This window comes from Cetorhinus maximus, chromosome 4 (genome assembly GCF_964194155.1).
Source record: "Cetorhinus maximus chromosome 4, sCetMax3.hap1.1, whole genome shotgun sequence".
Classification (NCBI taxonomy): domain Eukaryota; kingdom Metazoa; phylum Chordata; class Chondrichthyes; order Lamniformes; family Cetorhinidae; genus Cetorhinus; species Cetorhinus maximus.
This window is the reverse complement of record NC_135882.1, coordinates 20,682,271-20,705,994: the sequence shown is the minus strand read 5'-3', so window position 1 is coordinate 20,705,994 and position 23,724 is coordinate 20,682,271. Positions and strand designations below refer to the sequence as shown.

At 44.0% G+C, this 23,724-nt stretch overlaps 2 protein-coding genes across 5 annotated transcripts in view; one reads left to right on the top strand and one right to left on the bottom strand.

Moving 5' to 3' along the window:
* Positions 1-23,724, top strand: part of LOC144679535 (sperm-associated antigen 1-like) — a 503,898-nt gene that overhangs the window by 363,335 nt on the left and 116,839 nt on the right. The gene's annotated exons all lie outside the window — the stretch shown is intronic.
* The window catches only part of LOC144679537 (sorting nexin-31-like), a 122,720-nt gene that overhangs the window by 87,326 nt on the left and 11,670 nt on the right, over positions 1-23,724 (bottom strand). For both annotated transcript variants that reach the window (XM_078540031.1, XM_078540030.1), the window contains exons 3-6: positions 18,162-18,279; positions 9,743-9,807; positions 5,285-5,395; positions 483-573 (exon numbers count right to left, since the gene is read on the bottom strand). In XM_078540031.1, coding sequence (XP_078396157.1) covers positions 483-573; positions 5,285-5,395; positions 9,743-9,807; positions 18,162-18,279 — 385 coding nt within the window. The remainder of the gene's footprint in view (positions 1-482; positions 574-5,284; positions 5,396-9,742; positions 9,808-18,161; positions 18,280-23,724) is intronic.

Genomic DNA, 23,724 nt, shown 5'->3' with positions numbered 1-23,724 from the left:
AAGTTGTCATCTTGCCTTCTATCTCTAAAAACTCAAAATTAATAGACAAGAGAAGATGAAAAATACATACAAAGTTGGTACTGGATGTTTACTGGGCATACAAGCAATAGATCAGTGAGTTAAGAAACTTTGCATACATTAGTTTCACTTGAAGAGTCTAATACAATTATAAGCCAGATTTGAGAGACAGACAGAGGGGACGTGTAGTGGGTGTGGGAAAAGAGAGAAAGGGTGCAATGATTTTGCAGTGGTGTGTTCAGATGTTTTCAATTCTATCACGACAATTTCTTAATGTTATTTATTGAATAAAGCTGCAGTCAGTCAGGGATCAACAGTGAAAGATGTAATATATGCACTTATATAGGATACTGCCACATCAAAACATCTCAATCTACTGGAGTTAAAATGAACTCATTAAGTTAATGTCTCTTCAACAAGGGTGTCTTGAATACCCTCCAGAGGTAAACTAACTTGGGCCTTACCAGAATATCCTCCATTAGAAAGTTCACAGACGAGATAGAGGGCAAAATGTTCCAAAAACTGCCTTGACAATTCAACCTTCTGGGCAGCAATCTTTAAAAAAATATATAGTCAATTCACCAGTAGGTTAATGCAGGTCAAAATAAAAGCTGTACTGTTATAAGGAATTTACGACTATTAACCAACAGCATACATGGAAAGCCTTCACTATTTATAAAGCAATTCCTTCAGACCAGCAGTGATGACAGACAGCAATTTGTTTTCTTTCAAACACACATTTTTCTCATTACTTCTCCTCTTCCCGTACCACCATCCCCTCCGGGAAGGTGTCATTTTTGATTGTTCCTCGATTGCCAACAACCCTCTGCTAAGACGCTGAAGGGGCCATTCTCCCTAGTGAGCCTGAACAAGGAGCGTCATCAGGCTGTCCAAATGTGGGACTGCCAAGATCAATAGTGTGATTATCCAAAATGGATTTACTAGTCTTGGAGCAGTTTGTGGTGCTGACACACACGGCATTGAGTGATTAAAAAAAAAAATCACCCTTTTCTTGTTGGCACCGTTATTTATGGGAGCAGGAAATTAGGGTTGAAAGCTGCATCTTCCACCTCCAACCTTCAGAAGTTCGTCAAAAAGCTTCTTTTTAAAAATAAAAGAAGTCGTTTCACTATCCACACTCAATGTGTGCGTGTGGTCGGTGTTCTGAAAAAGAGTTAACGATAATTTGGTACTTCAAGTTAACGGAGGCTAGTCTACCAAAAGCCAACTTGCTCTCATTAGAGATGTTGCTCAGGGACATGACCCACTTCTTTGAAATGACAAAAGCCTGGAAAATGTATATGCGAGTAGGTTACCTTACTTAAATTGTGATCACAAGACCGCAGCCCTGGAGTGCAAATGCTGGCCTGAAGTAAAATCAGAGATGAAGAAAAATTGCCCCCTCCCTCAAAAAGCAAGTATAGGCAATAGATATCAAATGACAGTCTTAGCTGCTTTTAACTGCACCCACAAGGAATTTGACAAAAGTTGAGTTAAGAATAAAACTGACACTCTTAAATGGTTCTGAGTTTTATCTGGTGAGCTGCTGACTCTCAGATCAGAAGGCAGCAGAGCTGGTAACAGGGGCACTACAATTAGTTGCAGTAACCAATGTTCACTCCAGGTGGCTGCACAGCAACCCAAACTTTCCCCATGAAGGCTGTGCACAAGTTGCCCTTTAAGTTCAAAAAAAACTTAAAGGGTGTAGACACTTAAACCAATCGCCTGCGCCCCACACAAAAAAAATTAGAGGGTATGTCGGCATTGACCAAGGATCCCAGTCCAGGTGACTATCCGATGACCCCTGTTGGAAGTGTATGCATACATGTCAGTTAAGAATGTGATTAAATTCCTCTGTGATGCTTTTCACGATACCCAGTCAACAATCATCAAGGATCACATACGAATAACAGACACCATTCAACAGAGTGAGAATTCACAATTCATTATGACGTTCCAACAGATATATATCCTACATCACGCTCTCTCGGCCACCTTTGATGCTCTTGTCCCCTTTAAAACCTTTACTCTTTCTTGCCCTTATACCCTTTATCGGCACTGTCTTAAGTCCAAAGGACTTGAGTTGAACATCTTTGGCAATAACAGGTTTGAACATCCATCGCCAAATCCACTAGGCCATAAAAAGCATTATTGGCATGTAGGCTCCACATGGCAGACTGGTCGGAAGAGTTAATGCCCATGCATCCAAGGGCAAATTGGATCCAAAACTGGCTCAGTGGCAAGTGCAAAGGGTAATAGTTGCCACATGCTTTTGTGATTGGAAAGCTCTTTCCAGTGGGGGTCCACAGAGCTCCGTATTGAGTCCCTTGCTTTCCAGGGTAAATATATCAATGATTTAGACTTGAATGTAGGGGGCATGATTAAGAAATTTGCAGACGATACAAAATTTAGTCATGTAGTTAATAGTGAGGAAGAAAGCTGTAGACTTTAGGGGGATATCAATGGACTGGTCAGATGGGCAGAAAAGCAGTAAATGGAATTCAACCTCGAGAATTGAGGTATTCCATTTGGGGAGTTCATACAAAGCAAGGAAATACACAATAAGTTGTAGGACACCGAGAACTGTAGAGGAACAAAGGGACCTTGGAATGCATGTCCAAAGATCCCTGAAGGTAGCAGGACAGGTAGATAAGGTGATTAAGGTGGCATATGGGGTACTTTCCTTTATTAGGTAAGAGTAGGGAGATTTTTTTTTCCAATATTTGTTCATGGGATGTGACTATCACTGCAAGGACAGCATTTATTGCTCATTCCTAATTGCCCTTCAGGTGGTGAGCTGCCTTCTTGAAACAGGCCATCTGGTGTAATACACATGCAGTGCTGTTGGAAGGGAGTTCCAGGATTTTGGCCCAGTGACATTGAAGGAATGGTGATATATTTCCAAGTCAGGATGGTGAGTGACTTAAGAGGGGAACTTGCAGGTGGTGGTTTTCCCATGCATTTGCTGCCCTTGTCCTTCTAGTGGGTATGGATCGTGGGCTTGGAAAGTACTGTTGAAGGCAAGTTGCTGCAATGCATCTTGTAGATGGTACATGCTGTTTCCACAATGCACTGATGGTGGAGGGGGGGAGTGGGGGGGTGAATGTTTTAGGTGGTGAATGGGGTGACAATCAAGCAGGTTGCTTTGTCTTGGATGGTGTCAAGCCCTGAGTGCTGTTGGAGCTGTCCTCATCCAGGCAAGCGGACAGTATTCCATCACACTGTTCACTTTTGCCCACTAGATGGCTTTGGTGAGTTGGGAGGTGAGTTACTTACCATGGAATTCCTAGCCTCTGACCTGCTCTTGTAGCCACAGTATTTATATGGCTAGTCCAGTTAAGTTTCTGGTCAATGGCAATCCCCAGAATGTTGATAGTGGGGGATTCAGTAATGGTTGAACATCAAGAGGAAATGGTTAGGTTCTCTCTTGTTGGAGATCATCATTGCCTTGTTTAGCACAAATATTACTTGCCAATTTTATCCCAAGCCTCTCTAGTGTTCGGGTCTTGCTGCATGCAGGCACGAATGACTTCGGTATCTGAGGAGTTGCAAATGGTACTAAACACTGTGCAATCAACAGTGAACGTCCCCACTTCTGACCTTATGATGAAGGGAAGGTAATTTATGAAGCAGCTGAAGATGGTTGGAACGAACACACCACTCTGAGGAAATCCTGCAACAATGTCCTGGGGCTGAGATGGTTGCCCTTCAATAACCACATCAATTGTTCTCTGTGTTAGGTATGACTCAAACCAGCAGAAAGTTTCATACCCCGCAGCACCGCACCCCCCCCTCCCCCATTCCCTTACCCCTCCCTGGTTCCTACTGACTTCACCTTTGCGAGGGTTCTTGATCCCACACTTGGCCAAATGTTGCGTTAATGTTAAGCATAGTCACCCTCACCTCTGGAATTCAGCTCTTTGTCCGTGTTTAGACCAAGGCTGTAATGAGGTCTGGAGCCAAGTGGCCCACACAGAACCCAAACTGAGTGAGCATTGATGAGCAGGTTATTGGTCAGTTTGTAACGTTTAATGGCACAGTTGATGACACCTTCCATTAGTCTGTTGACAATTGAGAGTAGACTGATGGGGCAGTAAGAGGCCAGATTGGATTTGTCCTTTTTGCAGGCAGGATGTTCCTGGGCAATTTTCCACATTGTCTGGTACATACCAGTGTTTTAGCTGTACTGAAGCAGGTTGGCCAGAAGCCAAGTCTTCAGTACTACAGCCAGTTTCGTGTCTAGATCCTTCGCCTTTGTTGCACGGCTTTAAGATAGAATGGTGTAAAACACTAGTTAGAGTGGTGTATAGTTTTGATCACTGCATTACAGGAAGGATGTGTTCATACTAGACAGGATACAGAGGAAATATGGGGATGTTGCCAAGAATTTCTTTCCATTATATTCTTTCATGGGATGTGGACGTCGCTGGCCAGGCCAGCATTTATTGCCCGACCCTACTTGTCCTTGAGAAGGTGGAGAATTTTAGCTATGTGGAAAATAGTGGATAGGTTGGGATTTTTTCCCTTTGGGTCAGGGGAGGCTGAGAGAAGATTTAATTGAGATGTACAAAATGATGAGGGGCCTAGATAGAATGAATAGGAAGGCCCTATATCAATTAGCAGAGAGGTCAATAACCATGGGACACTGATTTCAAGTAATTGGTAGAAGGATTAGAGGGGATTTGAGGAGAATTGTTTTCAGCAAGAGAGTGGCGGGGGTCAATGCTTGAAAGTATGGAAGAGAATGAAACCGTCCTCACATTTAAGAAGTACTTGGATATACCCTTAAGTATCACAAGCTATAAGGCTTCGGACCAAGAAGTGAAAAACGTGATTTGGCTAGATAACCGCCTTTTAGCCAGCACAGATACGATGGACTGAATGGCCTCCTTCTGTGCTGTAAATTTTCTATATTTCTGTATGTCCCACAAACAGCAATGATCAGACAATCTGCTTTAGAGATTGCTGGCTGATGGGATAAATATTGGGCAGGACTCTGGGGCCAAGTCCTGTGCTTTCCTTTGAATTTGTGGCATGGGATCTTATACATCAACAGGAGAGAGCAGGCAGGGCCTCGATTTAACTTCTCATCTGACAGTCCAGCACTCCCTCGATATGGACCAGGGAGATAGCGGCTTTCTTTTCTGCAATATAAGTGCAGGCGTGAGACTGGGTCAGTTGATTACCTGCCCCCTCTTCAGTTATACGACGTGCACATGCAACCCTGAGAGATTTGGGGGAGAGGGAGTCAAAGGGGAAAATTTACCTCTAACATCCTGTCGGCTGAGTGAGATGTGTGGGTGTCAACCTGGAGCCTTTTCCCATCTGCAAGAAGAATCTCCAAGAGAATAGCTCGTGCACGAACCTTAAAGGTTTCCTGCAACAAAAAGAATTCTTATAAAAAGGAACAGTTCAGTGGTATTTCCTGTATGAAGGTGCAGAGCATGGTTTTCACATTAGGCATAAATGGTTAAAGTATATTTCAGCATTGTAACAGCAGGTAGTGCACTGGAACCTTTTATATCTGCTTAGATTTAAACAGAGAAGAGATTAGCTACTGAAGCAAGTAAATTGCAAACATTCACATCTGAGGCCTGCTGGGGCTAAGTACAACAGCACTGTGTTGTACTGTCACCGCTCTCTTCAGTTAGTTAACTGTCTACTCTTGGCTCAAATCAGGTGTCAAGCAGCATCAATCCCCAAACATCACATGATCAACAACACAAAACGAATTCCAACCTCTCTCAATAAAATCTTCAGTTATTGTTTGGCTGATTCATATCAACATTTGACTCAGACCTTCATGGATATACGGCACAGAATTAGTCCATTTGGCCAAACCGGCCCATGCCAGGGCTTATGCTTCACTTGAGCCTCCTCACACCTTCCCTCATCCAAATCTACCATCGTTACCCTCCAATCCCCTTCTCTCCCAAATGCGTGCCTAGCTTCCCCATAAATGCATCTACACTATCCGCTTTAACCACTTCCTGTGGGACTAGGTGTGGGGGACCACTCCATTCCCAAGGGGCAGGTTGGTCATTAAATCTTACAAAAGGCTGCATGCCTCAGAGTTTTCTCTCTCTTCCAGGTCTAACCGTGGCCGTCTGGGTTTCCCGGGACTCGGGAAACCTGACAGCTGAACGAGGGAGCGAGATTGCTGCATGGAAATGGAAAATGCCTTTCCTGCAGTGCTTCTGGTTCAGGAGGAGCTGAAGCGTTTCCCCACATTGGTCTACCTACCTAACCTCCTTATCCAACCCCATCCTTCCAGAATTGCCAGTCTCTCAAACAACCCCCCCCGCCCAACCACCAGGATCAGATATCCCAGGATCAGATCCTGCCCATCCACCATGCTAATAACTGTTCCAGGACTGGCCTTCCTGCCTTCTCCTGGACTGCGGCCTCCTGCGGAGCACTTCCCACCCAACAGGCAATCAGCTGTATAAAAAAAGGGCACACTGTGAAATTAAAGCTCCACAGCACGTGCCAAGCCTGCACTTCTGGGTCCAACGTCTACCCCTCAGAAAACCCTCCTCAGTCAAGATCGGGGTTCAAGAATCGGTTATTATGTATGTTTGAATCATCTTTAAATATACACAAAATTGTGTTCATTATAACCACAATAATACAAATGCCATCAAATGTTTCTCATTAAAGCCAATAGCAATTTAAAAATGTTAAAACCAAGGCTTCATCTAACAGCTTTTCAGTGTTAAAAGCCATAGTGCGCAACAATTTTTACACCAGCTCCAGAGATACTGACAGATGGACTTCCAAGCCAGACCTCTACATGCCTTTATTCTTCTTCCTTCTGCTGCTATCAACTGTGTTTTTCTTCCTAAATCACAATAATTCTTTCTGCTTTTCCGCTTCTCATCCTCCCCCTGTCCACCTTCTTCTTTTGTAGGGACATAGGATCAGGGATAGACCATTCATTTGAGTCTGTTTCAACTAGATCATACTGATCCATATGTTAACTTCATGTATCTACCTCGGTTCTGTAACCCTTAAAACCCTTACTTATCAATCTGAGTTTTGAAATTTTCAACTAACTTGGCCTCAGTAGCCTTTTGAGGGAGAGAATTCCAGATTTCCACTACCCTTTGTGAAACATGTGATTCCTTACATCATCCCTGGATGGCCTAACACCAATTTTAAGGTTATGTCTACTTGTTCTGGATTCCCTCACCAGAGGAAGTAATTTCTCTCTATCTACCCTAATAAATCCTTTACATGCCACAAACTCATCAATCAGATCACCCCTTAACCTTGTATACACAAAGAAATACAAGCCTAGTTCATGTAACCGATCCTCACAATTTAATCCTTTTAGCCTGGAGATCACCTAGAGAATCTGCACTGCACCCCCTTCAAGGCAAATATATCCTAGGTTCATTCAATATGACGCCTTCACGAATCTCTACTGACATATCAGTTCATATTTGTCCAAGTGCTCAATTGTTGTCCCTAATAAATTTCAGTAACTTCCCACCAACAGACATCAATTTTAAAGGCCTATAGTTTCCTAGATTTATTATCTCTTAATCTTCATAAATAGTGTCCCCTAAAACTGAAAGATTGGCAATGTTGGAAGAGCTTCACCGACTCTCTTCTTCCTATGTTCCACAATGTTATCTGCTCTTTTTGACTGCTTGTCTTGATAAGGTATCTGATTGCATCTGTTCTTAGGCCCTTTTGGCTATCACAACTCTGGCTAGACGATTACTTTTTTCAAACTCAATATACTCTTTATCTTTATTGTTGCCTTAACTGATGGGCATTGCTCTGATGGTTTACAGCCTTCTTATTCTTTAACGGGTTGCCTTAAGGTCTAGCTTCTAAAATTTCTGCTACTTAAGTGCCCCCCAATTTAGAATCAGTTGGCCTTAGCCTTCCTTGCTGCCCTTTACTTTTTAAAAAAAATTGTTCATTCATGGGATATAGGCATTGCTGGCCAACGTTTACTGCTAACCTCTCAAGAAAATAGCGGTGAATCACTTGTAGTTCATGCTCCTCATCCCCACACATCATCTAAGTTTCTGTTCTGCCAAATGATTTCCTTCCTTTTTTGAACAATATTTCCTGTCCATTATATTAGTATGCTATAACCCTACTCACTGTTGTCCTTACAGCTTCTGGGAATTAAAGGGGGTTGCAACTGTAACAAGTATTCCCCAATAATAACAAAAACAGAATTACCTGGAAAAACTCAGCAGGTCTGGCAGCATCGGCGGAGAAGAAAAGAGTTGACGTTTTGAGTCCTTAATCAATAATATTGATTACCTCTTTTGAAAGCTGTCCCTCCATTTTACATGGAAACCGCATCCAGATCCCAACTCAGTAAGTGGCTGCAACTTCTAGAAGTATTCATTCACACTGCGGGCTGTTACACTAACACTTCTCTGAGGAATACCTAACAGGTAGCTTGGCTGGGAAATGCACTGACTAGTGCAAAACTGAGCCGTGAAAACCCAGGCTGAGACTGCAAGGGACCTCAAGTCAGGGCAGCGATCGCAGCATTAAAAAGGTTCCTGAACTAAGTTTGGGAAGAGGTGGAAAGTGAGGAAAACAGCTCCCCATTGCACATCGATTTTTTGGGGCATTAATTATTAAATTCCCAAGCCTCAGAAATATTCATTCAAATCTAAGGAAACTTTGCTGCACCAAACTGCACTTCTGAATGCAGCAAGTGCTCACATAAAACGGATTGCTGAATTAACGACACTACAGCCCTAAACTGAATACCAACACTGCCCCACAGTCTCTGAAGTTTACACAGGGAAGAAATTAAAGTCACTGCGTATATGTTGTTGTAAGCCTTACTGCACAAATAACGCATGTCCTAATATTTCATATATGATTTCATATATCATAGCAATTTAAAAGTTTGGGTGCCCAAAAATAAATTTTTTAAAAACTAGAATGCACAACCCCCCACAGGATACAACATTACGTTATTCACTGACAAGCTCAAACAGGGCACTCAACACATACCCCAGCCTCCTCAGCCAAATGATTCATCACATTGAGAATGCATGAAGCATCATCTATTTGACACATTGTACAGGCTTTGTTAGATTATAGGAAGGAATCTATCTCCCCAGTTTCTTTATCACTTCCAGAGCTCTCTGAAGCCCATGTGAAACGTGATTCCCTTAAAATGTATGGCATTAGGATAAGCCACATCACCTTATCCTCCCACTGTTGGGCTGACAAGCAGTTTGTTGGAGTTCACCAAATTATTAAAATTAAGTTGAGTCAGTGTTAACCACGACTGGCAATAAAGTGATTCACTCAGTTGAGACTTGGCAATAAGAGATAGGGTAACATGCATCAGTAATGTCTTTCCCATTCTTTAATAATATTCCCTGGTACATGCCTAGCATCTGAAACACATCATCGAAAACCCACACAATGGAAAAGGCCCTGGAATTAAAATGCTTTAGCATTAGGCTCAGCTAGAAGGTCTGGGTGTTTCAAAACAGCCCACTTTCATACTTGAACTTTTTATGGCAATTAGGCTCCTGGTGTTGGTTTAAAAACACTGCATGGTTGGTCATCCAAGGAACAGCCTTTTGCAATAGTGTGGATGTGGCAGAGAGTCCTTTCATTAAAACCTCATTAAAACAGAATACATACTCAAATGAAGTACAGTGAATATAGCTGCCATACTTGCATTTTAAAGTGTTAATTCAAGATTGGGAGAATTGAGATTCGCTACCTGTTGGGCGTTCTTCAATAAAGTAGTGAATATTTCACTGACCGATATAACAGGATCCTCTCCAACTGCAAAAGCAAGAACATGAATATTTAGCAGTTGGTTTTGTTTCTTTATAATCAAGATAAGGCCAGTGTCGACAAATACCCACCAGACTTGCGCCTCTAACATTCCAGACTTATTTACAGGGGTTGCAATAAAAATACCAATGAAAACAAAAGAATTCCACTCCTTTGGAAAATGGCAAGATGCATTCAGCAGCTTAAAGCAAACCTGTACAAAACGTATGGGGCGTACATTTCAAAGAGGCTATTAGGGAATCGCAGCTGAATGATATTGAATCAGGAATGAAATAAGGACTTCAAATACAAAACATCTACTTACCTGCTTGTCCCTCCGTCCCCACCCCATCTTCCAATCCCAGCCCCAGCCGTGTATTCACTATACCCCCTGACCTTCCCCTCTCCGATGCTGAATGTTCAGTGCTCAGCAAAGGACTTAGTTTCATACCCTTACGCCCTCATCCCAATGAATTTCGGGCTCGGCATGATGCTGAACTCTTCTTCCGCCGTCTTCGTCTCCGTGCTCACTTCTTTGGGCAGGAGTCCTCTCCCCGTTCAACGGATCCTTTTACCCACCTCTAATATTCTCCATCCACCTGGACCCCTCCCTCTGGTTTCTTACCTTCTCTTGATCTTTTCATTGAGAACTGTCGGCGTGACATTAGCCGTCTCAATTTCTCTGCTCCTCTCACCCATTCTTATCTGTCTCTCTCTGAACTTACTGCACTCCGTTCTCTCAGGTCCAACCCCAACATTGTCATCAAACCCGCTGACAAGGGTGGTGCTGTTGTTGTCTGGCGCACTGACCTCTACCTCGCGGAGGCTGAGCGTCAACTCGCAGACACTTCCTCCTACCTCTCCCTGGACCATGACCCCACCACGGAACATCAAGCCATTGTTTCCAGGACTGTCACTGACCTCATCTCCTCTGGAGATCTTCCTCCCACAGCTTCCAACCTGATAGTCGCTCAACCTCGGTCGGCCCGCTTCTACCTCCTACCCAAAATCCACAAACAGAACTGTCCTGGCAGACCGATCGTGTCAGCCTGTTCCTCCCCCACGGAACTCATTTATCGTTATCTTGACTCCCTTCTCTCTCCCCTTGTCCAGTCCCTTCCCACCTACATCAGTGATTCCTCTGACACCTTACGTCACATCAACAATTTCCAGTTCCCTGGCCCCAACCGCTTCCTCTTCACCATGGATGTCCAATCCCTCTACACCTCCATCCCCCACCAGGATGGTCTGAGGGCCCTTAGCTTCTTCCTTGAACAGAGGCCCCAACAATCCCCATCCACCACTACTCTCCTCCGTCTGGCTGAACTTGTTCTCACACTGAACAATTTCTCCTTTAACTCCTCTCACTTCCTCCAAATAAAAGGTGTGGCTATGGGTACCCGCATGGGCCCTAGCTATGCCTGTCTCTTTATGGGGTATGTGGAACATTCCTTGTTCCAGTCCTACTCCGGCCCCCTCCCACAACTCTTTCTCCGGTACATTGATGATTACTTCGGTGCTGCTTCATGCTCTCGTCGGGACCTGGAAAAATTTATTAATTTTGCTTCCAATCTCCACCCCTCCATCATTTTCACATGGTCCATCTCTGACACTTCTCTTCCCTTCCTTGACCTCTCTGTCTCAATTTCTGATGATAGACTGTCCACCAATATCCATTACAAGCCTACCGACCCCCACAGCTACCTCGACTACAGCTCCTCACACCCCGCTTCCTGTAAGGACTCCATCCCATTCTCTCAGTTCCTTCGCCTCCGTCGCATCTGTTCTGATGACGCTACCTTCAAAAATAGTTCCTCTGACATGTCCTCCTTCTTCTTTAACCGAGGTTTTCCACCCACGGTCGTTGACAGGGCCCTCAACCGTGTCCGGCCCATCTCCCGCGCATCCGCCCTCACGCCTTCTCCTCCCTCCCAGAAACATGATAGGGTACCCCTTGTCCTCACTTATCACCCCACCAGCCTCCGCATTCAAAGGATCATCCTCCGCCATTTCCGCCAACTCCAGCATGATGCCACCACCAAACACATCTTCCCTTCACCCCCCCAGGCAGCATTCCGTAGGGATCGTTCCCTCCGGGACACTCTGGTCCACTCCTCCATCACCCCCTACTCCTCAACCCCCACCTATGGCACCTCCCCAAGCCCACGCAGAAGATGCAACACCTGCCCCTTCACTTCCTCTCTCCTCACCGTCCAAGGGCCCAAACACTCCTTTCAAGTGAAGCAGCATTTCACTTGCATTTCCCCTAACTTAGTCTACTGCATTCCTTGCTCCCAATGCGGTCTCCTCTACATTGGAGAGACCAAACGCAAACTGGGCGACCGCTTTGCAGAACACCTGCGGTCTGTCCGCAAGAAAGACCCAAACCTCCCTGTCGCTTGCCATTTTAACACTCCACCCTGTTCTCTTGCCCACATGTCTGTCCTTGGCTTGCTGCATTGTTCCAACGAAGCCCAACGCAAACTGGAGGAACAGCACCTCATCTTCCGACTGGGCACTTTACAGCCTTCCGGGCTGAATATTGAATTCAACAACTTTAGATCTTAAACTCCCTCCCCCCATCCTCACCCCGTTTCTTCCCCCTCCCTTTTGTTTTTTTCAATAATTTATATAGATTTTTCTTGTCCCACCTATTTCCATTATTTTTAAATCTACAACTAATACTTTGTTAGTCTTTCCACCCCACCCCCACTAGAGCGTACCTTGAGTATCCTGCCATCCATTCTTAATTAGCACATTCTCTTAGATAATATCACCACCTTCTACACCTCTTTGATCCTTTTGTCTGTGACATCTTTTGATTCTCTGCTCCTATCACTGCTTGCTTGTCCCTACAACCACCCCACCCTCAACTTCTCTCCCCTCACCCCCCACCTTAAACCAGCTTATATTTCACCCCTCTCCTAACTACACTCAGTTCTGTTGAAGGGTCATTGGACTCGAAACGTCAACTCTTTTCTTCTCCACCGATGCTGCCAGACCTGCTGAGTTTTTCCAGGTAATTCTGTTTTTGTTTTTGTTTTGGATTTCCAGCATCCGCAGTAGTTTTTTGTTTTTATCTACTTACGGTGTCCATTAGTCCAATACTTTTGTTCTTCCATGTTTCATTTTGTATATTCATTATTTTATATTCTTTCATGGAATGCGGGCATCACTGGCAAGGCCAGCATTTGTCACCCGTCCCTAATTGCCCCAACTGAATGGCTAGCTTGATCATTTCAGAGGACAGTTAAGAATCAACCACATTGCTGTGGAATGGAGCTGGAGTTACATGTAGGCCAGACCAAGCATTAATAATGCTTGATGGATTTTTTATGACAGCCAATGATTGTTTCAATTCAAGATCTAATATTAATTGGTTGCATTTAATATGACCAGCTGTCATGATGGAATTTGAACCAACATCCCCAGAGCAATAGCCTCATGGTTACTAGTCCAGTGACATTACCATTACACCACCATCTCTCCCAGATAGCAGGTCCCTTTTAAAAGCTATATTGCTAAAGCCTTTATTGCAGAAACACTGGGCCGGAACTTCCTCGGAGTGGCAATCAGCGACAGAATGCCACCCTGTGCCCACTTACCTACGCCAAATTTCTTCTATGCCTGTCTCACCCGACCTTCCAACTTAGGCAGGGCTCCGAAGTCCAGCAGAGTCAAATTGAAGGAGGACATGGCCTCTTTTTTATGACATTAGTTGCTATAAAGCAGGCAAGTTTAAAGGTCCCATTGTAATTGACAGGCCAGGGAGAAGGTAAGCGAAATGGGTTTGGGGGGGTGGAGTAGGCCGGACACTGGGAGTGTGGGGAACTTTGGGGGGAGGGTGGGGTGGGTGTGGTCGGATAAGGGGTGGGTGGGGAGTTGGGTCAGGCCGGGGAGGCAAGAGTTGGCCCCGCAGTGGATGTGGGGTCCTGTGTAGGTGGGGGGAAGGGGGGGTGGGGAAAATCAGTCTGGGTCTTTACGATAGTTACCCAGAAATTAGAAGAGGTTTTAATTCTTCTAACTTTTTCTGGGTAACTATTGGTATAACCCTGGTGGAACCATCTAAAGTTTGCGATTTAAACCGCATTTTCAGATGGTTACCGGCACAGCGCAATTGTCCAGAGGAAGTTTGCACTTCTGGGCAATTGCTTTACAAACTCTTACCTGGGAACTTTCCAGAAGGATTCCCCAGCGCATCTTTGGGGTACCCCCCAAATCCGACGCTGGAGAGCTCGGAGGTTATGGCCCATAAAGTCAGTATAGAGGTGGCTCACATTGAAAAGTAGCAGCATAAGAAACCCTCTTCAGCAATGTTTCATGCTGCCATAAATGGCATTAATAGTTTCTAAGCTTCTTCCTTCCTGCTGTGTCCCACGAAATATTAAGGAATTTACCTTACAAATCAAATTAACAGATTTGGGTTATTGCACATGAATGAATGTTGTCTGTGAAGCTATCTGCCCTGCTCCAATGTCCTCTACAAACAGGGCTGATCATGCTGTTTTGATACTGGAATGATGGATATCGGCTCCATATATGCATGTCATTATATGAATTACTCAGACTAGAAATAGGCCATTTGGCCTATGTCAGAGTTTATACTCCATATCAGTCTCCTCCTGCCTTACTTCATCTCAGCCTAACACAGCCTTCTATTCCTGTCTCCCTCTCATACACCTATCTAGCTTTCCTTTAAATAGGTTTATGCTAGCTGCCTCAAACCTGCTAAATGGTAGAGTTATAAATTCTCACCATCCTGAGTAAGAAATACAATAATATCACTACTGTCGCACTCTATAAATTAACCATGGTGCATTATCTGCACTTACAGTTTTGTTGACCTGCATCTCTTCCTCTACTGATTTGTGTATCTGTAACCCCCCAGATCCCTTTGTGCCTGTGCTCCACTCAGACACGTCCCAAGGAGTAGGTGGCCTCCTTATTCCACCTCTCACTTACCTATATCGAAATTCATTTGTCATATACAGAGCAATTCTGCAAATTTGTTAGACATTCCTATTTCTATATTCTACACCACTGTTAATTTGCTCAGCTTGTTTTCACGCTGCCACAGAGAAAAGACTCAATTTTCACCGGCTCACAAATTAAAGAAAGGAAAGGATACTCCAGCAGAGCATTTTGGCCAAGAGATTTCGGAGTTGGATGCGGTGATTTTGAATAGGGGCTGGAATGGGTCCTATTAACCACTGGCTGCTGCTGTTACCGACACGGACCCCAGCCAGAGTGACACTTCTCTTTCCGATTAAATATCCTTCTCCATTCAAAGAGCTCCTCGTGAATGAAATAGTCCCACTTGCAGTTTTGCAAGTAGATATATTTATTTTAGGGAAAGGTGAATTTGGTGAAGTTCGCCTAAGTTTTCTCAAGGCGATGGGGGGATATGGTATATGCAGAGGTGAGAGGGACAGAGTGCTACAGGGGAGTGGGCCAATGATACAGGGGGTGGGGGGGGGCAAGAGTGTTGTGGGGTGGGGGGTGGGGGGCGGGAAGGAGTGTTACAAAGGGAGGAGCGATGTTGATAATGTTGTTCGTGATACACTGAAAGCTTTTGCTCTGTGAAGGTTTTATTACTGCAATTACTTAGGCTTTTCTAAATCTGAGCCGCTGCATACATTGTGATCAATGTGAAGCACTGACAGCAATAGCTGAAAGAGGGCATGGAGCAGCCATGCCTCTGGTGGAGGCAGAGTCAACTGAACCATTCAAAAGGGAATTAGGCATTTATCCAAAAAGGAAGAATGTGCAGGGTTACCGGGAGAAGACAGGAGAATGGCACTAAATGAATTGCTGATTCAGAAAGCTGGTGCAGACTCAATGGGCTGAAAGGCCTCCTTCTGCACTGTAATAATTCTGCGTTTCTATATCGTATCTTTTCACTTTAAATTTTAACTAGGATAATTATTACAAATTTGTTTTGTGCGCCTGAAGGATGGTAGTGGCCTGCCTGAAGTTATCACATACAAATCTGCAACAGACTCTACTGATCTAGCTGTGAAACTTTAGCTGCCATGGGGTATTTGAACCGAATTTTGGATTCTTTGAAAGACAATGGCAATTTTAGCATGATTTTAACCCAAGGTGAGGATCGAGAGCGGGGAAACTGATGACCATCCAAACTCATCCCCCACCCCAGAGTGCGAAGTCTGGGTGAATTTAACTCCCAGGACTCATTCAAATAGCGCTAAACTGCTTTAGGCCCAATGCCAGCAGGGGGATTTCTGGAAGCCGCAATGAAATGCGACCATTAAAAATACTTGCCCTTACGCTATGCTTCCCATAAACCTTAACAGATCTGTTCATAATATGCTTTTTGGCAAAGACCAAAAATCCTGGTTGAAGAAAGCATTAGTATTTTTAAATGCTGGCAGGTGGGAGTGGGAACTCAGAGGCGTCAACAGATGCCAGTTCTAGGAGGGAGGGACAAGGCCAGAGCTGGGGAGGCCCAAAGATTCCTGGTGAGGCTGAGAGAATTGTTCCTGCTCCTCCTCCTAATAATCCAGGAATTGTCACAGAAATTTAACTCGTTTTTCACATTAGCCTCTTCTGGCCAGTTTGTTGCCTCCCACCAGGTTTCTCTGGTCACTTTCCCAATTTCTGGAGTTCAAATTGCATTGTGCTGATGATGTCACCAGGCTGTGACTTCCGTGTGTTAGGTAGGCCCAAATTCAGCCTGATTAAAATAGTAGCTTGCTGTGCAACTTCCGCTAGAACTCCCTGACATTGTCTTTTCAACAACTCATCAAGCCCCTTCACATCAGGCAGCCTGGGTTATAATCAAGGCTTATAGTTGCTGATTCCTGTCAGACAGATGTCTTGGACATTAGATAACAGACAAAGTCATGACCTTTAGTGGTTGAACCATTCAAAATGAACTAGTTTTATAAACACTGGACGTGCGCGCTTAGTCACCTTTAGCAATTTGTGGATATTACAGGCTTATTGATGCTCATCAGACCTTATTAGGAATAATTGCAAACATCACCTACCATTAATTTGGCATCATTGCAGTTCTATACCCAGAGACCTCTTGGCTGGAGATAGATATTGTAAGGTTTTGGTCCTCCTTTAACTGTTTACCCCCTTGTCACAACAGTGAAATGGAAATGCGTCAAATTTAGCACTTGCGTAATTAAAAAATACTAAAGGGGGAGGAATTTGATCATGCAGTGCCATTTACGTTGGTGCCTCAGGGGTAGGCAGCAACAGGGGCCATTATCTGAGTGAGGCATCTTCAATTGTCTGCCCCCAGAAAATCAACATAAGTCTGCGTAAGACCGCTAGAAGAGATGCTACACAAATTTCAACCACCACCCCGCCCCCCGCCACAAAACAGAATTCCAAAACTCTTCTCAGAAACGTACTGATGTCAAGTACTGTATTCCTCCAATTTTATTTTGTTCTGTATAATTTTACAATAATAGATTTGTTGTTTGGTTGCTGATACATTGTCATTGTAATGCTTTCCAATTATAGTACAGTCAAGAAAATACGGTGTCATTATTTGCCTCTTTCTGATGTGCAACTGAGAAAAATGAACTTTTTAAATCCCGTGACACTCTATCTCATTTGTTCCACACAAGAGATATACAAGCTCCAGCTCACTGGAGAGGTGGGTCAGCACATGGAAACAGCTTTGGTGCTGTAAGCAAGGATACGTTAGAATGAGGCCAAATTATATAGTGTCACAAAAGGGCAAAGCCCCACTGGTTACACAGTATGAATGTTCCAGTAACAGCAGAAATTCCTATGACCAGCTGAAATGAAGGGTTGCTGAGAAGCTTGGTGCAGCCTTCCATCATTCTAACCCAATATTGCCATTATGCAGAGCTGTTGCCAGCCAGATGACATCAACTCAATGGGAGCCAATTGCCACAAGGCTAATCCAACAGTGCTCAAGTTTCAGGGCTGAATTCTAAACCCGTCTCAATTTTCTTTTTGAAAACATGGGTGTTGAAATATTTTTTATTGCTTTTGGAGATTCCTGGAATATTGTTGCACCTTTCCCAAGTGATCATTTTTCATAGGTAGCAACAGAGAGAGAAAGAACCAGCAGGATATCCGACCATGGATTGGGAACAGGGGGTAAAGAGAAAAAGAATAAAGAAAAAATAACAGTGCTGTCCTCACCCAACATTCACGTACACTCGCCTCCCGACTCAGTTCAGTGACAGGATTAGAAGAACAGTGGCTGATAGTTCCACTCTCTCCGTCCAGAAACACTGATGCACGTACTTGTCTGAGCCAATGGGCCAATTATATAAGAGATTTGGTTTGATCCTTTATAAGACCAGCCCATCAAGCCTAAGGGGTTTTCCTGGAAATCAGTTTGATAGGCTTACCTTTCTGAAGATACTGCTGTAACTGAAACCGTCTTTCTTCAGCCATAGACTCGGTCTGTGCAAGATAACTCTTAGGTGGAAAACGTGGCACAAGACTGCTCCCAAAATAACGCCTCAACTAAAACAAATGAAATAAATGTTACAGCATTAACTCTATGTATACAAGTGCTGCGTCAAAGAGAGGACCTGCACTCGTGTATGTATTTCATAACCTCAAAATCCCAAAGCGTTTTACAGCCTTCAGTGCTTTGAAGCATTGGAAACTCAGCAGCCAGTTTGATGCACAGCAAGATCCCAGCAACATGATAACGGGCTGGTAATTTATTTATTTAAATATAAAATGTGTCAGTTGAGGGATAAATGTTTACCAGGATACTAGGGTGAACTCCCCAGCTCCTCTTCAAAGAAATGCCAAGGGCTCTTCTACATCCATGAGAAGGTAGATGTGACCTCGGCTTGGCATCTCCTCTAAAAGATAGCACCTCCGACAGTTAACGAAGGTCACAGAGGTAGGCTGTAAGGAGCGTGGTAGAAAAGGCAGAGAGGGTAAGGGGGTGGTTTCAGAGCTTAGGTCTGAAGGTATAGTTACTAATAAACTTAGCTAGATGTTTTGGGCGTAAATGTTACAAATTTCATTAGGTATTGTCTCAGGTTCATACTTCCAGTCACTCAGTAAATGAAACTCATGTCCCTTATAATTGGGTATTGTTATTTTATCCAATATCTGGTCAAATAACAGTATGACTTGGAAACCACAGCAATGGGCGGGGTTTTCTGCACCCGCCCGCTGCTGGGAACGCCCGGTCCCTCCGCAAGTCAATCGACTTCTGGCTGGGGGGGCACCGCCTCGCCCGCGGCAGAGCCGGAAAACCCCAGCCAACATCTCCTGTTGAATACCACGATCTCACGCATGCTCCCTGAGCTTTTGTCCTATCTTTTGGAAAGCAAACAAATCATCGCTCCAACTGAAACGTGGCCAACTTCAAACATGCTGGTTATTTTACATGAAATACACAAATGAACAGCAGACAGCCTTCTAGTGAGAAACAGCCATTTCACATCACTCCTCATAGCGTGGAAGAAAGCATTTATATAGTTCCTTTCGTGACCACCGGACACCTCAAAGCGCTTTACAGCCAATGAAATAGTTTGCAAGTGCAGCCACTGCATGGTAAATAATGAAATTTTTCACTCCAGCCCATTTAACAGGCTTAACTCATTTTACAAGTTAGCAGTCCTTCGACTCGCTAGAGTAAAATTTCTTTACGATCTGCTCGATCGTCTCTCAAGCTTAGTGTAACGAGATTCACTTTTGGGAGAAATGAATGTTCATTACGAACAAGAGAATATCTTTTTAAAGACCAATACCTACTCATAGAATGACTCAAGGCTGTAATATGAGGGTGTTTTTAATGAGCTGGTTACCATAATCATGCACAAATAATTGTGCATTTTACCAGATTTCAAAGAGGCAAAATAAAACAGTATGATTGAACAAGATCACTAAAAATTAAAAGAAGCTGGTTTATTATATACATTGCACATGACCGAATAGAGTACTCATTCCAGACTTTTAATTTCTTCTATAACCTTCCTGTACTATACAGACCAAAACATGTCCCACTATCTCCATTATACCAGCAGGTCAATCTTATAACCACTAAATCTGGCCAGTGCTCCTGATATCTCACCTGTGCTCTTCTTAAAGGAATTGACCCACTGAACATGCAACAGGGTCTTTCATCCCCTCGGTGGGCAGGTTGTCAAGGACTTTGATTCCCCATTCTCCAGGACTAGGACGCCGAGTTGCCAATTGGAGCAGCTACCACTATTCCATGAGGTTTGACCCCAGCATATCACCTCACGCTTTGTATAAATGAATAGAGTTCTTCACAACATTTCATAAGGGAATACATATTGAAAGTTTTGAAACGGGCTAATGATCCACCTATTGTAGTAACAGATGACTGGCTTGTTAGCTTTTGGTGCGAGTCATTAACATACTTTTGGCCTTTGTCCTGGTGGCTCCATTCTGCCAAGTTCATAACAGAAACATATTACTGTATATAAACCAAACCCCTCTTGGCTCAAATAGTGAAGAATTCTGAAACATGACTCATTCCTATTATAAACCACTAGAATCTTACAACCCTCCTTTAGCAGATGAGAAAGTGACATTTTGTACCTGCCTCCTCCAGGCTTCAAAACATGCCTTGGTCTGTCCTTTACTCCACCATACCAAAAGTTCAATTTTCTAATCCTTTCCTCAGTTCTCTGTTAAGAATTGGTTTACCACGCTTCTAAGATGCTAGTTTATGGGGCCTGTGTTCTCAGCATCTTGTTCCATGGCTGTGAAACACGGGGTGGAATTTTATGGTCCCAAAGTTGGTGGGCTTCTGAACGGCTCGCGGCATTTTACAGCCCCGCCCCTGCCTGGCCGGGGGCCTTAAAATTCCATCCAAGGGCCACTTACAGAATCTCAGTATTTTTACAGTGCGGAAAGAGGCCGTTCAGCCCATCGTGTCTGTCGTGGCTCTCCAAATGTGCAATATACTTAGTGCCATTTTGCTGCCTTCTCCCAGTAGCCCTCTAACATTCTTTTCAGATAACAGGGCCAATTCCCATTGTGAATGCCTCCATTGAACCCACCTCCACTCTCAGGCAGTGCATTCCAGATCTTAACCATTCCCTGCACAAAAAAGTCTCTCATATCGCTCTTGCTTCTTTTGCCAATTAATTTAAATCTGTGCTCTCTCGATCCTTCCACCAATGGGAACAGTTTCTCCCTATCTACTCTTTCCAAACCCCTCATGATTTTGAATACCTCCATCAAATCTCCGCTCGGCCTTCTTTTCTCCAAGGAAAACTGTCGCAACTTCTCCAATCTTCTTTATAACTGAAGTTCCTCATCCCTGGAACCATTCCCATGAAAATTTCTGCACTCTCTCCAATGCCTTCACATCCTTGCTAAGGTGCATAACCCAGAACTGTGCACAATACTTCAGCTGAGACCGAACTAGTGTCTTATACAAGCTCAACATCACCTTGGCTCTTGTGCCCTATGCTCCTATTAATAAAGTCTGGGATACTGTATGCTTCATTAACCTTTATAGTGTGCTCTCAACCTGTACTGCCATCTTCAGTGACTTATGCAAATATAACCCAAGCCCATCTGCTCTTGAACGCCCTTTAGAGTTATACCATATGTTTTATGTAGCCTCTCCAAAATCTTCCTACCAAAACGAATCACTTCACATTTCTCTGCATTGAGCATCACCTGCCACTTTGTCCACCTATTCCACCAACTTGTCTATGCCTTTTTGAAGTTCTACACTATCCTCCTCACAGTTCACAATGCTTCCACGTTTCGTATCATCCGCAAATTTTGAAAAATTTCAAGGAAGGGAGGTCACCAATGTTCAGCTTTGCTGTTTGTGATACATTCTGGGCATCTCACGGAAGGACAAAACGCGAATGTGGCAGCCCCCGCAAAGGTAAATCCCCCAACTGTGTTAGCACTCATCAGGGAGAGGTGACCTTACTGCTCGGACACGTTCACAGGATGGAGCACATACCCAAGGATTTTCCTGAATGGTGAGGTAGGTAGAGCCAGAAGAGCAGCAGGACACCCAAAGCTCCACGCCAAGGACGCTTGCCAGTGTGGCATGAAGAACCCAAACATTGATTTTCACACCTGGGAGACCCAAGCCAACGATAGAGGGAAATAGCGACATCACCTGCGGGCCCGCATGAGTAGCCATGGCAATCAGTTGCTACAGCAGCTTGACAACAGGTGCCAACACCGGAAACAACAACCACCCACAACTACACCTGGTAACCATTTCATACATGGAACTTGTAGAGGAACCTGTCTCTCAAAGATTTGTCTCTTCATCCATCAGCAAAAGTGCTATCACATTCCCAATGGATTTGATTTGCTGCACGTCCATCATTTAACATGGATGGAAAGCCAAACGGAATCAATAGCACCAATTTGGATCAGAAACCTCCTCTCTTCTCCCTCACGCCAGTGCAAGTGCCACAGCAAATACACTTCTGGTTTAACTTAAGCCTCCTACCATGTATAATGAGTGGATGCCTATCCAACATTACAGAGACGTTCAGGTCTGTAATGCATTAATGACCTCCCCACTGTCTCAAACTAATGTGGTATGTGAACATACATAATGCTGCTAACTACTGTGCCTAGTGCACCAAAAGGCAGACCTAAACAACATCCCAGATAGCTTGCCTGTTCCTTGGAGTTGACACTTGTGGTTCTAAGATAACTTCATTGCAATATCATAACATAAATTAACCAAATAATCCTTCTCAACCAGACTAATGAAAATCCACAAAAAAAGATGACACTGACAAAAGCATTTATTTCCCCTTTCACTAAGATGCTGTCTTATTCCAGGATGCAGCTGTACATGTACCTATAACCTTCTAGCATCTCAAGCAATTGTAAGCTTAGAAAGTGAGTTCCAGAAGTACTCTATGCAAATAGAGCACAGACAGTGAGCACTAGTAGTACTTTACCCAAGTAGAGCCTAGGGAATGGGTTTGACAATACTTCAGACAAGTGCAGCATAGAAAGTGAGTGCTAGCAACCTCATCCAGATGTAAGCCTACCTGGTGGGTGCTGCAGTATCTCACCCAAGTGGAGCATAGGAAGCGAATGCTGGCAGTACTTTGCCCAAGTGTAAGCATGGATTGGGGGTGTTGATAAAAGGGCCATCCTGATCCTGCAAGTGTCTGTTTATGTCAACAGGATTATTGACCATTGATCAAGAGCAGGAATCCATTTTCCCAACACCACCCCTCACCCAGAGCATAAGATCATGACCAATAAGAGGAAAATAAACATTTGTAAAATTCCTTTCTGTCCCCCCTCTAGCAATCAAAGCCGGTCCAAGGGATCACACTGACCACACACACACGTGTTAACTGTTAACGCAATCTCTATGCCAGCCAGGAACACAGCCCTAGTGAAGGTGTACAGAGTCATCACACACCATACAAGCCAGCAACGCGTCCCTCAGCACTCTAGAAGGATATGGTGGTGATGGGATTGGATAAGATGATTGTGAGCAAGTGTGCGTGAACAACAGCATTGGCTAGTTGGGCCAAATGGCCAGTTTGTGCTATACTTTGGAAGCCTATTCTGGGAAAAGAGCCACCTAAAATCTAGACTATTCCTACTCTCGTGTAGTTTAATGCATTAATGAGGAAGTCAGCTGTATGAGGTCCATTCTACTGGAGCTACATTATTAACATGATCAACATTAAATGCATTTTCATCTTAAAAAGGCAATGACTCCAACAACAACCACCCATACAAGGAAATCCTGCCTGGTAAACCACATTGTAAATTATTTTTCTGCAACAAGAAATTCTTGTTTACAACTGGCTTGAACAGGAAGATGTGGAACTTAACTATTCAGCTCTGGCTCAGTTCTAGCACGTCCGCCTTTTGAGTCAGAATGCTGTGGCTTCAAGTCTCACACCAGAGACTTGAGTACTGGATTTAGGCTGATAATCCCAGTACAGTACCCAGAGA